At 40.2% G+C, this 15,767-nt stretch overlaps 1 protein-coding gene across 2 annotated transcripts in view; it reads right to left on the bottom strand.

Moving 5' to 3' along the window:
• SART3 (spliceosome associated factor 3, U4/U6 recycling protein) overlaps positions 1 to 15,767 on the bottom strand; it is a 37,914-nt gene that overhangs the window by 12,607 nt on the left and 9,540 nt on the right. The window contains exons 2-9 of one of the 2 annotated variants that reach the window (XM_072802952.1): positions 14,587 to 14,713; positions 13,136 to 13,240; positions 9,007 to 9,191; positions 7,802 to 7,907; positions 6,161 to 6,285; positions 1,933 to 2,088; positions 848 to 986; positions 271 to 378 (exon numbers count right to left, since the gene is read on the bottom strand). In XM_072802952.1, the coding sequence (XP_072659053.1) occupies positions 271 to 378; positions 848 to 986; positions 1,933 to 2,088; positions 6,161 to 6,285; positions 7,802 to 7,907; positions 9,007 to 9,191; positions 13,136 to 13,240; positions 14,587 to 14,713 (1,051 nt within the window). The remainder of the gene's footprint in view (positions 1 to 270; positions 379 to 847; positions 987 to 1,932; positions 2,089 to 6,160; positions 6,286 to 7,801; positions 7,908 to 9,006; positions 9,192 to 13,135; positions 13,241 to 14,586; positions 14,714 to 15,767) is intronic. The other variant, XM_072802953.1, reaches the window with a different exon arrangement.

Below are 15,767 nucleotides of genomic sequence, written 5' to 3'. Positions count from 1 at the left end.
ATAGTTGGGGAGAAAGACACTAGAACAGAAAGCACAGTATGGAAAATGCTGGCAGGAGCCAGGATAAAATATAAGGACCCTAACTCTTCCTTTACAATTCACAGCAAGACTGGTTAAGGATTTATGTAGCTAAAAGTTCTGGGGGAAAACAGTTGTCAATGGCTGGTCTACATCATTTGCCTAATCATAATGTATTTGGGCAACTAGGACTCTCACCAAAACATGTTAGGAAAAAACTAAGAACTGAATTTGACATGTGAATATAAATACCTTGTTTGAAATCAACCCTTCTCCTCAGATAATCAAGGTACGCCTGCCAAATCTCCACATAATCAGTGGCCTGAATGAAGCCAGCACTCAAAGCTTTCTCGAAGGTCACTAGAATTGAAGAAAAAGCCAGGATTTGTTACCAATTCAAAAGGAAGTTATCAAGAGTTATCAAGATTGTTACAAAAGCCTCCACTGACTATCAAATACTATATGACTTAATAATAATGACAAGATGCAATAAAGTGAAATGGGCTAGAGAGAAAGGTTCAACAGAAAAGCTCCTACAGGATTTGCATGAACTGTGTTCTAGAAAGGGCACGTTCCACAAGATGCCCTGCACTAAAAGAATTCCAGGTCAAGTAAGTTTGGAGAAAAGACTCCCACTTCCTGGAAAATCACAATAAGTGTTAGCATGATAAAAGCTTATAACCAGTTTATTTCCCACTTAGGGCCTTTTTTGTCACTAATACCCAATATCCCAAACCAGCCAGGGAAGGCTGATTTAATGACTATCACAGCACTATGTGTCTGGCCTGGAACAGAAAGCCTAAGACTCTTCCCACAAAAACATTCGCACCAGAAATCACTCGATGGTCAACTCCATGTCTTTCCATGGCCAAGAGGTAACGAGTCCACAGGGCAACTGTCCAGGGGCAGTTTCTAACAGCACGATTATGTACAGATAAAACCAAATCCTTCACTTTCAGCTGCCGATCCTACGATAAAGAAGTCCACAGTTAGGAGATCAAATGCTATCGTTACAGGTTTCACCATCCATGAGACATTTCCAGCACAATCAGCTAACAAAAGAAATCTCCTTAGAAATGCCTCTCATAGGACTGGTTTCCTCAAGAAAGAAATTGTAAGAAGGAATGGGGCAAGAAAAGATGCAATGAGGGGAATGTATAGATGAAAACACCTTAAGAGACATCAACCAATCCGAATGGATGGACCTAGTTTGGATCCTGATTCAAATCTTTTATATCGGGGATCCCTGAGTGGCTCCGTGGTTTAGCGCCTGCCTTTGGCCCAGGGTGTGATCCTGGAGACCCGGGATCGAGTCCCGCATCGGGCTCCTTGCAGGGAGCCTGCTTCTCCCTCTGCCTGTGTCTCTGCCTCTCTTTCTCTTTCTCTCTCTCTCTCTCTGTATCTATCATAAACAAATAAATAAATCTTAAAAAAAAAAAAACATAAAAAAAAATATTTTATATCCACATATTGAAATATTTACAAAGAAATGTGATTTCTGGCTCTGCTTCAAAAATCACACGAAAGGGGGAAGAAGGTTAATGATATAAACGAAACAGACTAGTGCCATGAGTTAACTGTTGGAGCTAGGAGACGGGTCCAGGAGCTTTTCACCCTATAATCTGTGTTCTAATGCTTATGTTTTTTATATACTGAAAAGTTACAAGAAAAAAGTTAATCTGTCAGAAAGTCCTCAGTAACAAGACTGTGCAAGTTTTTTTCACAGTTAGCGATCAATTTGAAATGACTTGAAACACTGGAAAAACTGTGAGCTGGCAGAGGTGAGAGGAGGATGAGAGGAAAGGGGGAAGCAGAGGGGGTGGCACACAACTAACTCTGGGCACTCCTGCTACTTTTCTTTGAACAGATTCTCAATCAGCAAGGAGGTAAGTTAGAACAGTCAAGTCGTCTTACTAGGTACTGACTGTAGCGGATCCACAGGTCTGGGACGAGGCAGTTCTCAACCAGGGCACGCTCGAAGATCAACTGCACACGAGCAGGGTCACCAATTTTCATCTCAAAATCGATGTATGCTTGATATTCAGCCAGCCTGGGCGCCTCTGCTTGCAACTGAGGCAAAGTATAATGAGGTTGAAATGAGCTACTTGACACTGTCGGGAAACACAACATATCTTCATACTCAATTCTGGCAAAACTGGCTACATCAGTAAGAATCCCCAATCCCAACTGTCAGAACCTCTGGCATGCTGGGGTCTACAACATGATGGGCAGAGTAAGAGTTCACAGTGCCTCTTCACAGCAACGGTTACAAAGGCTCCAGAGACCCTTTTCTACACCTACCCCTAGGCCACAGAGGGTTTCTGATGGGAGCATCCAACAGAAACTGAATGAAAGAAAAAAACCTTTGCCAGTGACCATGGCTAGCCACCCCTCCAAAACAGAAGTCACTTTCTTGGCCCACTGAATGAAGTGAACACAACCACACTGGAGTGATTTTCAGCCTTCATTCCAAGGCTTCTCGTTCCAAATATCAGTTCCTGCCAATGTGCAGGTACATGCAGAACATGAAAGAGACTAGGCTGAATGTGTACTGATCCAAAGACCCACAATCAAAATGCTTTTCAAGCAAAATCCTTACTCAGCTTTTCTCTTCAGCCACATTCTACTAACGGTCGTAACAAAATGAACTAGCCGAGGATTTCATTAATGAGGCTTTGAGAAATCCAACCACATACCAATCATCTACATGTGGAAAAGGGAGGGAGCACAGGCAGGCCAGCAGGAGAGCACACGTGCTCTGAACATGGAAAGATGATGTTTTAGTCTCAGTTTCTCCTTATAATGACAAACCGGTTACCCAGACTGCCATTGAAAACAACCAAAACTGCTAGATTCAATATGAAGAACATCTTTGAAAATCATCAGCAAACTAGCAAAGACACAAGAAATACTAAGGACAAAATCTAGGTGCAGATTAAGCTTTTGCTGTGGAATGATGTACTAAGGATCTGATCTTCACACTGAGGTGTCGTTATCCCCATCCTACATTTGAAGCAACTGATACACACAGAGGCTAAGCATGAGCTCAAAGTCAAAGAGCTAGAAACTAACTGGCAGAGCTAACATTCAAACTTGACGCAGCCCGGCTCTCAAAGTCTCTGTTCCTACTACACCACAAGATACCTAAAAACAGAGCCAAGAAGCCCAACCAACCACAAAAAAAGATATATAAAAAGATATCCAACCCTGGACCTATTGCAATGATATTACAGGACATCAAACAAAACCATTAAGAAAAAAAAAAAAAAAAACCATTAAGATTTTAAAATGGGCCAGAGAGAAAACAAGGATTGCCATCAAGGAAGTTGACTTCTCAGCAGCAACAACAGAAGCCACAAAGAAAGACAGGAGACATAACTCTCAGTCTAGAATTCTACATCCTGAGAAATGAACTTTTAAAGAGCAAATTGAAGACCTTTTCAAATTAAAACCGAAAAAATCTGTTACCAGCAAATATCCAGTGCAGGAGACTCTACTGGGTGTACCTGAAGCAAAATAAAAATGATTCCAGACAACTACGCCAGGATGCAAGGAAAGAAGAGCAAAAGGTAGTGGGAAATGCGCATTGTGAATGTAAGCAGGCTGTATGATGCCAGATTAACTTAATGATGATGCCTTTCAGGTCAAGCAGAAAGGTAAGAAATACAAGAAAACACGAGAATAAGTCTGAGGCATGAAGTTGAAAGTATTTTCTAAGACCAAGACAGGGAGAAAAACACCACTTAAAATGTTGTAGTCAAAAACCAAATATTATGGTCAACACAGAAAATCCAAAAAAATCTATAAATCTTTATAAGAATTCAGAAAGTTCAATAGACAAAAAATTAGTATAAAAAACAAATTACAATTTATATACCAAGGACAACAAGAAAAACAAATCTTTTAAAAAGTCAGCATTTTCAATAGGAATCAAAAATAACTTAAAAGGGAGACAGAACATGAAAGACTCCTAAGTCTGGGGAAACAAACTAGGGGTGGTGGAAGGGGAGGTAGACGGGGGGTGGGGTGACTGGGTGACGGGCACTGAGGTGGGCACTTGACGGGATGAGCACTGGGTGTTATTCTATATGTTGGCAAATTGAACACTAATAAAAAATAAATTTATAATAAAAAATAATAATAAAATTAAATATAGACTTAAAAAAATAGCTGACTACTGAGGGAAAAAAAAAAAACTTAGAAATAGATCTTTAAAAAATGTATTCAAGGAACCAGAAGAAATTACGAATTTATAAAACTTTACAGAAAGATAGGGCCTAAATAGCAACGGCCTATACCATGTTCATAGGTTGGAAGACTCAACATTTAAAAGATGTATATTCAGGGACACCTGGGTGCCTCAGTGGTTGAGCGCCTCCCTTCAGCCCAGGGCATGATCCTGGAGTCCCAGGATCGAGTCCCATATCAGGCTCCCTGCATGGAGCCTGCTTCTCCTTCTGCCTGTGCCTCTGCCTCTCTGTGTGTCTCTCATGAATAAATAAATAAAATCCTTAATAAATAAATAAATAAAAGATGTATATTCTTCCCCAAATCAATCAATGCAATTCCAATAAAAAATTCAACAGGTTTTTAAATAAAATCTGAAAAGCTGATTCTAAATTTAATAGAAATATTAAAAGCTAAACAAAGACAAGACATTCTTGAAGAGGAACAACGTGGATGGGATTCATGTTACCTAAGAGCAAAACTTATGAAACTATCATTATTAGGACAGTGTAATATAAGCCACTGGGGCAGAACAGAAAGCCCAGAAATAGATCCACACCCAAATGGACAGCTAATCTATGACAGATGTGGGCCAGCACATCAATGAGGAAAGGATGGAATTATCAGAATCAGTGCTGGAACAACTGGTTTTCATATGGAAAAATGAAACTGGACCCCACCTCAGGCCATACACAAAAATCAATTCCATATGAAGATCTAAACGTGAAATATACGCCTATAAACTTTCAGAAGAAAACAGAGCTAAGAATATTCACGAGTTTGGAACATGGAGAGATTTCTTAAGCATAACAAAAGCACAAACCCTAAGAGGAAGAATGACAAATCCAGTTAGAGGAAGATTGAGAACTGGTCATCAAAAGATGCCATTAAAGAGACTGAAATGACAAACCACACACTTGGAGGAAACTTTTGCAATACATACTACCAAAAAGTAAGCATTACAGATCCAGGATTCCTACAAATTAATTAGAAAAAAATACAAATGAAAGAAAAATGAGTCAAAGACTTCAAAAGGCATCTCCCAGAAACAGAAATCTCAATGGCCAACAGATGTGCAAAAATGCTCCACTTCGTTAGTGGTCAGAGAAATGCAGATTAAAACAGCAACTTCAGATCCATGAGAGTGGCTATAATTTACATCAATATCCAAGGCTGGTGAGAACAAGCAGAACCCTCAGGTCAGTGAGAACTGCAGGGCAGGAGTGTCAACCGATAACTTGGAGAAACAGTTCAGCACAAGCTTCTGATCTGGCAATTCCATTCCTAAGAACACAGTCTGGAGAAACCCTTTTTGTACGTACACCAAGAGACACTTGCAAGAACAGCCAGAAACCTGTGTCTCTGCCTCTCTGTGTGTCTCCAAGCAACAAACCAGAAAGTGACCCAGCTAGGAACCTGGGTAAGTACACTGTGGCACATGCCTACCACCTCACTGCTGTCAAAGCAGACTATGCTTATCAAATGAGTACAACCCAAAAACAAGTTCAGTGAAATACACAGCACGATTCCGTTATACCAAAGCTCAAAGACAGGCAAAATTAAACAATAATATTAATCAAGGATACGTTTATAGATTGTAAAACTATAAAGAAAAGCAAGGGAATGAGTATCACAAAAGTCAGGAAAGTGATTACCTCTCGGGAGAGGGAAGAGGAGGCAATCGGAGAGGGGCACATAGGAGACTTCTAAGGTACTGGCAATGTTCTATTTCTTAACCTGGGTGGTGGGTACATGGACGTTCACTTTATTATTAGTATGTAAACTGTACGTACACATTTATACACTCTACAGATTTGACAACAAAACAAATTTTAAAGATACGGTTTTACTTGCAACTATTGATTAGGGAAAAATTTGCAGGGAGAAGTTTACCATAAAGGAGGCCAACACTTACCAGTGCTTCTTCATATGGTTTGTATCTCTCCAACTGCTGTAGTGCTTTGTTGTAGTTCTGAATTACCGACTCTGGGATTGGGTCTTCTGACCATTCTTCATACTCTGCAAATGTGGCCTCCATATCTATTGAAAGATGGATTCAGCCCCGTAGGTCTTGCCATTGGGTTTTATCAACCCAGAGATGTAACCACGAGACTCAAATGTTGCAGCCCCTCCCAAATCAGTGGCCACAGCAACTCTTATGATCAAATCTTCTACTGGGCCCAGACTTGACCTTATATTCTGTCTCAAAGCAATTCCCCAGGAAGCCCTACCAACTAATTAATCAGCTAATTAAATAATAGCAACACTTACCTAGTGCTTCCTATGTTCTAACACTGTCTATCCACTAACTCATTCTATTTTTCCAACTCTATGGAGTAGGTTCTATTGTGATCCCCATGTTGCACTTGAAGAAACACCAAGTAGAAGGTTACATCAATTGTCTGCAGTTCACAGTAGAGCAAGGCCTTCAACCAGGCAGTCTGGCTTAAGTTCATGCTCTACTCACTGTACTATGGCGTGGCACACTGGTATATGAGATGAAACCTACAGGCTGCTCAGTTCTAGCCTTTTCTGAATGTCACCCAAGGATTCAACTGGAAAGTCACTTTATAATTTGTTAAATCAAATCCAAATAAACGGGGATCCCTGGGTGGCTCAGTGGTTTAGCGCCTGCTTTCAGCCCAGGACATGATCCTGGAATCCCAGGATCAAGTCCTGCATCAGGCTCCCTGCATGTAACCTGCTTCTCCCTCTGCCTGTGTCTCTGCCTCTCTCTCTCTCTCTCTCTCTCTCTCTCTGTATCTCTCATGAATAAATAAATATAATCTTAAAAAAAATCCAAATAAACCACAAAGTAAAAAGAGAAATTACATCTGGGTTCAAGTAGTTGTCCAGAGGTGCCAAGGGTGTTACAATGTGTAAGTATGCCTAGGGAACAAACAAGATGACAGCACCAAATTCTTCCCATAACCAGAAAAATCCCCCAGGCACTGCTCATGCCTAAGCTCCAGAGCTTCAAAGGCTTGGCTTACCAAAATACATTCACCCAAACAGGAAAATCCTTCCCAAACCCCCAAGAAATTCAGATGTAAACACTTCCAATCAACAGAGCTCCTGAACCAAATCACCCCCACAGAAGAATGATACAAGCCCATTGAAATTCTCCATTCTGATACAAAGAGGTTATTGCTAAGAAGAAAATGCTCACAATGGAACTCTTACTCAATAAAGTTTCCCCAGAAAATACAGGGGGTCAGTTGTCAGTTTCCCTCTTCCTTATAGTGACTCTACCTCTCCAACAGTGTCTTAATGGAGGAAATGAGTCAGGAAGTCTGGCTTCTAGTTCTGTTGGCTGACCCTCAATCCTCTTCAGCATTAACAATTCAAGGTTATGTTTTTACCAAGGACCTCGTACACGGTGACACTGTCCAGTGAGAGTTAGAACACCAGCAACATCTGCCTCACAAGATGCTGGGAAAACCTAGTAGTAATAGGACATACCCCAAAGCATTTTAAAAACCATGGAGGAAAAAAAAATAATAAAATAAAATAAAAACCATGGAGGGCCAGATGTTGACAGGTCAGTTTCTCTTACCATAGAGTGGGATCGCCAGCTGTCGCCGGAAGAGATTGTGGACTTTCTCCAGCTGTGAATCAAAGGTTTGTTCCCGGTCAAAAGGGGAAAGGAAGCCAGCTATGGGCTAAAGAAGCAAATTTATAGTAAATGACAAACTTTGTGGTCCTCCCTACTTCAAAAAATATTTCAACAAATTTTTTAGTTCAAACTAAAAAAAAAAGTGACACCTGCTATATGAGGTATTGTGTCAAATGCTGCAAGTGGCATAAAAACGGTTGTCTCTGCTACCCCATTTATGATGGGGTGAAAAGTAAAAATACAAAAAATGTATATATTGACTACATATGCACATTACGTATATGAGTACAATGAAGCAGAATGTAAACATCACAAGGCAAGTATCACAAGTAGCAAAGTACTGGGACTTGCTTTCAGCTGGTTTTTAAGGCTGAGTTTTGTTATGAAGGGAGGAAATCAGGAAAGACTCCTGGAGGAGCTGGCATTTGGGATACATCTGCAGGCTCTCCTGAAGTAGTTCAAGAAGGAAATGGACTCCCAGTCAAAGGATCAGTGTAAGTACAGTAGAGAGCAAAGGTACGACTGTTGAGGAGGGTGTGGGAGGAAGGCAGGGTCATGTCTGATGCTAGAGGGCCACATATGTCAGCCAAAGGAGTTAGCCCTGATGCCTCAGGCAGGATAAGCCGAAGGTATCACTGCAGACTTTTCAATAGGAATGTAATCAACAAGGGACTGGGCTACTTTAATAATGGTCTAACTACTAGGGGGCTCCACAAGGTACCAAGGGTAACTGCATGCATGCACACCAACACAGGGGAAGGGGACACGGAGAACTGTAAAATCCTTAAATCAGAGTTTAAAAAACCCAATTATGATGGGATCAAATCTCTTGCAGTTACTATTATATATGATTGATAAGTATACAGATATATATTTTTGGAGTGACATGGTTTTTCTTGTATATTCACCTGGAACCAGTAACTGAAACAGTATTTTTAAATATCAGAAAAAATATAGAGTCCTCTGCTTTTCAGTCAAAGAAATCATCCTTGCTGTTCCATAAAGACTACCAATTTTACCTTTCTGCCCACCCACACCAAGGGATTTGCAAAGACCATTTGGTTATCTGTGTTCTTCCAAAGCTATGTACAAAGATAGCCCCCACTATTCAAAAGCAAACAGTGGTTAGAGACAGGGGCACTCACCCGAGCAGCTTCCACAATCGCACTTTCAAACTCCCGGTAAGCCTCCCAGATGGCAAGTCCTTTGGTCATATGTAAGCCAACTGATGAGAGTGCCCTTTCAAACACAGAGCGGACTTTCTCAAGGCCACCCTTCTGACCAATTCCACCGACTGAGTATTGGCCATATTCTAGCCAAATGTTAGGACCTAAGGAGGAGAAGTGCTCTATTAATTCAGGACATGAAATAAATATCCAAATATCAAAACTTTTGTTCTGATGCATCAGAAATGAAAATGTCCATCAAAAGAGTACTCATTCAGGCAGAAAGGCAAGAGCATATCAACAAGCATCCCAATTTATGTATATTACTAATACTGCAGCTAGAAAAGAAAGTAGATCTTAAACACTGTTCCTACTAGGTTACAATAATTGAGATTTTACTGCATAAACAGAACATGTCAGCAGGTAGTATGTAATACACTCATGATTATAAAGCCTATTTGTTAAAATGGAAGGAATTCAATGAAAATTCAATGAAAAAACTTGATGAAAACAGTTACAAATCTGAGACAATTTTCAGAAAAATTTCAAAGCCTAGAATTCTTTAACTTTTGAAATTTTTTAACTCTCTGGTCAAAGTCAAAGAACAAATTAAAACCACCAATCCTGGGATCCCTGGGTGGCGCAGCGGTTTAGCGCCTGCCTTTGGCCCAGGGCGCGATCCTGGAGACCCGGGATCGAATCCCACGTCGGGCCTGCTTCTCCCTCTGCCTATGTCTCTGCCTCTCTCTCTCTGTGTGACTATCATAAATTTAAAAAAAAAAAAAAATTAAAAAAAAAAAATTTAAAACCACCAATCCTGTAACCAGAAGTCTTTATGTTAGGTCTCTTATTTGTAATGTTTAAACAGCAACAACAGAAAAGACCCAATTGCCTTGTTTTTTGTCACTTTCTTCTTAAACTTAATATACTCATCCCTGCGGCTTTAAGAGCAGACTAATGAATTAAACTCTTTAGGAATGCAGTGGTTCCCACTGTACACTTTTTGCCTATTAAGTCACTTTTCAGAGATCTGAAAATAATCTCATAGGCCTATCCACTAACCTTGTAAAATAAAAATACATAAAGGATAAAGAAGCCAATTTGAGAATCACTGTATGTTTCCCCAAGGCTGGCTTTTTCATTGAAACAGGTTTATTTCAGAGAACTTAGACAGCGTTTGTTAGCTATTTCGTTTTAGCTCACCAGTACAGAGTTGCCATATGGGTTGCAAACAAAAAAGAAAGTGAGGGGCGACTGCTGGTTCAATTAGTAGAGCATGCAACTTGATCTCAGGGTTGTGAGTTCGAGCCCCATGTTGGGTGTGAAGATTACTTAAAAATCTTAAAAAGGAAAAGAACTAGATAGATAACTCTTGGAGCTGAAGCCCTTGGAGATGATAAGTAACATTTACATATCATCTATGAAACAGCTCCTCCTGGGAAAGAAGGCAATTTTCAATGGGTTACCTCACAGCTCCTCCCAATATCTAAATAATCTAGAAAGGGGTAAATATTATGAACGGTATTTTAAATTCAGAAAACCCAAGGATGCAGAGTCCATGACGACTATAAGGCAAATAAAGAACACAACACTAGACCACAGGCTCCAAAGCAGGCATGAAGCTTCTGCATGAGGCTGCCTCCAGAGTCTAAGGAACCCAGTTTTCAAGACTGTTGAAGAGCCAAAAGACCACAGGCATATAATTATTAATGGTACAATGAATACCTCCTGCGCAGTTTGAAATCACTGATGAAATCACTGAGTACCTGCTCAGGAAAAACAGTCTATATTGAGCATCTTCAATGTGCTAAACATAATTAAAACCTAAGAAACAGGGGATCCCTGGGTGGCTCAGTGGTTTAGCGCTGCCTTCAGCCCAGGGCGTGCTCCTGGAGTCCCAGGATCGAGTCCCACGTCAGGCTCCCGGCATGGAGCCTGCTTCTCCCTCTGTCTGTGTCTCTGCACCCCCCACTCTCTCTATGTCTATCATGAATAAATAAATAAAATATTTAAAAAAAAAAAAAAAAAACCTAAGAAACAGGCCAAAGTGGCTTCCGAACATTCAAAGAACAAGTGACACAATTTCCATGATCCACGGCTCCTGAAATTAACACAAGAACCCCAAGGGCCCCAAATCAAAACTGCTTCAAGATGGGGCATCTGGGTGGCTCAGCAGTTGAGCGTCTGCCTTTGGACCAGGGTGTGATCCTGGGGTCCCGGGAGAGAGTCCCGCATCGGGCTCCTTGCGTGGAGCCTGCTTCTCCCTCTGCCTATGTTCTCTGTCTCTCTCTTTCGTGAATAAATAAAATCTTTAAAAAGCAAAAAAACAAAAAAAGAGAAAGATCTAATCTAAATGGTACAGTCATCAGACTTCCTGACCACCGGCAGCCCTGAATCCGTTGGGGGAAAGGCAGGCATCCTGACATCAACACTGAAAGTGAGGTCCGAAGGCAGGGTGACCGCAAACCATCAAGGACCAAAAGGACCGAAAAGCATTACAGTCTGTGGAAGAACAAAAGATCCTTGGAGAAAAAGAACTGGTGCTGTTAATGACTCTGAGACCTTCACAAAGAGGTGACTGGATCATCCCAACACATGGGAACATCACCTTCAGAACGGTCAAGAGGTTCTAAGCAGCCACACGGGCAGATCAGAGGAGAGACGCAGTATAGCTTCTAACAGCACATATGGTGTAATTTCACATTCACAAAACACCTGTAATTTTCAGTATCTGGATTATATAAACTCAAAAATTGATCAATTCTTTTGGGTAGTAAATTTGAAAAATTCTCTTCCTCAGGGCAGTCTATCTTCCAAGTTCCAGGGATTCTCACAAGGTGAAATTCCCCCAGTGGGGAGTGGGGAGAACCAGATATGGAAGAAGGATGTTTAATTTAAAAGGAGAAAACATTGGCGGGGGGGGGCGCCTGGGTGGCTCAGTTGGTTGGGCATCTGACTCTTGATTTCAGCTCAGGTCATGATCTCAGGATTGGGCTCCGTGCTCAGCATGGAGTTTACTTGTCCCTCTCCCTCTGCTCTTCCCCTCCCAACTCCCCCAGCTTGCATGCACACCCTCTCAAATAAATAAAACCTTTAAAAAATAAATAAATAAAAGGAGTGCTTTTTAAAAAATATTTTTAAAAAACATTTTGCCCACAGCATTCTCTGATGTGTCCTAAATGTACATACAGAGAATAAAGAACCGGGGACGCCTGGGTGGCTCAGCAGCTGAGCATCTGCCTTTGGCCCAGGGTGTGATCCCAGGATGCAGGATCGAGTCCCACATCAGGATCCTTGCAGGTAGCTTGCTTCTCCCTCAATGTCTCTGCCTCTCTCTCCTCTGTCACTCACAAATAAATAAAATCTTAAAAAAAAAAAAAAAAAGAGAGAGAGAGAGAATAGAGAATCATGCTACCAACAGGGGAGGGTAAAGAAACTTAAAGGGAGAGGGGTCTACCCTCCACCTGTGCTAGCAAAACATCAACTCAAGCAGACAACACAGACATCTGTGGGGATAGAGGGTTATATATCTCAACTACAGTGGTGGTTACTAGAATCTCCATGTTTGATAAAATCTCAGAGGTAGATACACACATTGTACACTAAGATTAATTCCCTGGTTTTGATTTTGTGCAATAGTTACAAGATATTGGGAAAAGCAGGATGAAGTAAGTATAGAACCTTTCTGCACTATTTTCCCGTAAATCTGTAATTATTTTAAAATAAAAAGGTTTTAATAACTTTTTAATATCAAAAAAACAAACAAACAAACAAAAAACAAAAACAGTTTTCTGTCCAAAACTTCTAAAAACCCATTCAACATGTAAAAGGCAACCTTTAGTCATCTGGAAATACTATGTAAGTTCTCCCCGCCAGAAAGATACTAGGTGTGAATTTATTCACTCCTTTACTACAAAGGTTTCTTCTATGTATTTTAAAACCAAATATTCTCAAATGAAAACCACAGAAAAATAAGTAAACTCAAATCTTTTTAACTGCCAGACTAACCCCCTCCTTTCTGAATTGGGGGCACACCTCACAGTACAACCCAGGGCAGCAGAGATGGATGCATTCACAGACACTTAGAAAAAGTGAATGGGGAACTTACAAATGTAATCCTTCACAGCTTTCTCAAAGAGTTCGTACACGTGCTCTCTGTCCAGGCCGTCCAGAGCCATGCTGATCTCATCATGCAGCCACTCCAGCCAGAGCTCTGCAAGACAACAGCACCTCCTGCATCACCATCTCCTTCCCCGAAGGGCAGGATGAAAGCAGGGACTTTACTCTGAGTCACGAGCACACAAGCATTTTACCCACCATATACAACTTGCTACGGTTCACAGAAATTCAATTCTTAAAACCTGTACCAAGCACATAGAAGGTTTATGCTTCCAATAAGATCAAACAACTAAAATCATAATACCCTACACCTGTTGGGCATTTTATTATTTTTGTGAAATACTTACACATATATATTTCTCATTCAATCTTTGTTAAATTCCTGTAGATGATAGTCATAATAATGAATACTAATGGCATTTATCAAAGCATTTACGATATTCTAGAGTATTTGTTACATGTTGTACATAGGATATCTCATCCAATCCATGTACTATAAGGCAGAAGATATTGTTAGCCCATTTTACTGCTGGGAAAACTGAGTCTTACAATGTTTACATAATTTGCTTAAGGTCATACAGCTAGTAAAATAATAAAACCAGGAATGAATCTGGGCAATCTGATTTCATACTCAGCAGTTATGCTTTTGGGCAGAGAGAGGGGGACAGAGCTGGATCTGGGACCAGCATTCTCCAAAGCCTCCCTAAAAGATCAATTATAATAAACATTCCTGAACACTCTTCTACAAGATGCATGGTGTAATTATGTTTCAAATAAGCAAGTAAGTATAAATAACCTAAATGCCCAAATACTGTGTAACAAACAAGGTATAAAACATTTGCATTAAAAATTGTTTATAAAACCTTAACTAGGGGTGCCTGTGTGACTTAGCTAACCATCTGCCTTCATCTCTGGTCATGATCCCAGGGTCCTGGGATCGAGCCCCATGTCAGGCTCCCTGCTCAGTGGGCAGCCTGCCTCTCCTTCTCCCTCTGCCTGCTGCTCCCCTTGCTTGTTCTCTCTCTCTCTCTCTCTCTCTCTGAAGATCTTAAAAAAAAAAAAAGGAAAACAACAGTTTAATTATAATACAATTATGTGGTGCTGAGAGAATGGATTAAATATATAAACACTGGAATGGAAAATAGACACGGGAAAAGTTTAATCACATAAAAAGTTTTCATCATGACATAGGATTAAAAAAAACAACAACAGAATCCAAAATATGAATCAAGATTATATGATCACAACTAAGTTTTGCAAAAAAAACTAGAGGATGAAAAACTAGAAATCATGGACAATGGATGATGGGTTTTCTTCTTTGCATTCTATTTATATGTTCCAGATTTCTGTAAGTAACACGTCCCAGTTTCAGCTCTGAAAACAGAATATATACTCTTCAGTTCTCTGTTTATTAAAGCAGCCTCGCTGCTGATATGTTACCTTCAGTCAAAGGAAAGATCTCACTCATCTTCTGGCGAGCCATCCTCACTTTGGTAAGCTCCCCTTCCAGGCGGAGCAGCCGGATCAAATCCACATGGCAGTTGTAGTCATAGACGTTAATAGATAGCTAAAAGGAAAAGAACACCAGGTGAAATTTAAAATGCCACCATCAAAATAACCTAGCACCTTTTAACCACCGGGAACAATGCACATGTCTGCAACAAACAAATGTGCTATCTGGGAGAGCCACTGAGACAGTGATACAACATTTACCTCCAGGAAGAGAAAGAAAATCTCTTTTTCTCTAATAAATGCATATCTCTTCCAATCTGTTCTAGCTGGAGGAGAACGTAGTTAGGTTTCTTTGAAATACAGGAAACATCCCGATGAAACAAACACACACACAGTGTGACCTTAGGTTATTAACTTTGCCAAGCCTCTATTTCCTCATCTGTAAAATGGGAATACCACTAGGGTCTAGTCCATAAGGTTCTTGTGAGGGTTTCAAAAGGTGATTAATAACATGCTTTAGCACCTGCCAGCTCTATAAGAGCTTTCTTCTTTTACTAAACAAACACACACAAAAGTGAAAATCCCTACTGGGAGAAACAAGAATGGCAGTACCTGTTGAAGCTGAGTGATAGGTATACAGATTTATAGATTTGAAACTTTTCAAACTAAAAGTTAAAACAAGTTAAAATAACTGTTTAAAAAGCTATCAGACGTCTGAAACAACAGAAAACAAAGAATCTGTCACTAGCAGACTTTCTCTTAAAGACAGAGAAAGGAAGAAAAAAGAATGATAAAAGACATCATGTAGCATCAGGAAGGAAGAACTGAAAGAGCACCAAATACAGACAAGTATCCTGGAATGGTCCTTCTCATGAGTTTTCTAAGTTTTATGTGGTAACTGACACAAAAGTTTTAAGACCATCTGATACTCAAAACAATAATATTTACAAGTGGGGATGGTAAAGGGACTTAAATGGAACTAAGTTTCCACACTTCACTCAGTGGTAGAACACAGATACCATGTAAGTCAAATACACCATTAATACCCAAGGCAACCACTAAGAAACTATACAAAGCGCTACACCAAAACTCATTATAAATAAATCAAGATGAAATCCTAAAAAATGTTCAAGTAACTCGTAGGAAGGCAAAGAAAGAGAAACAGAACA

The sequence above is a fragment of the Canis lupus genome, chromosome 27 (genome assembly GCF_048164855.1).
Source record: "Canis lupus baileyi chromosome 27, mCanLup2.hap1, whole genome shotgun sequence".
NCBI classification, from domain to species: Eukaryota; Metazoa; Chordata; class Mammalia; order Carnivora; family Canidae; genus Canis; species Canis lupus.
This window is presented reverse-complemented; position numbering and strand designations above follow the sequence as displayed.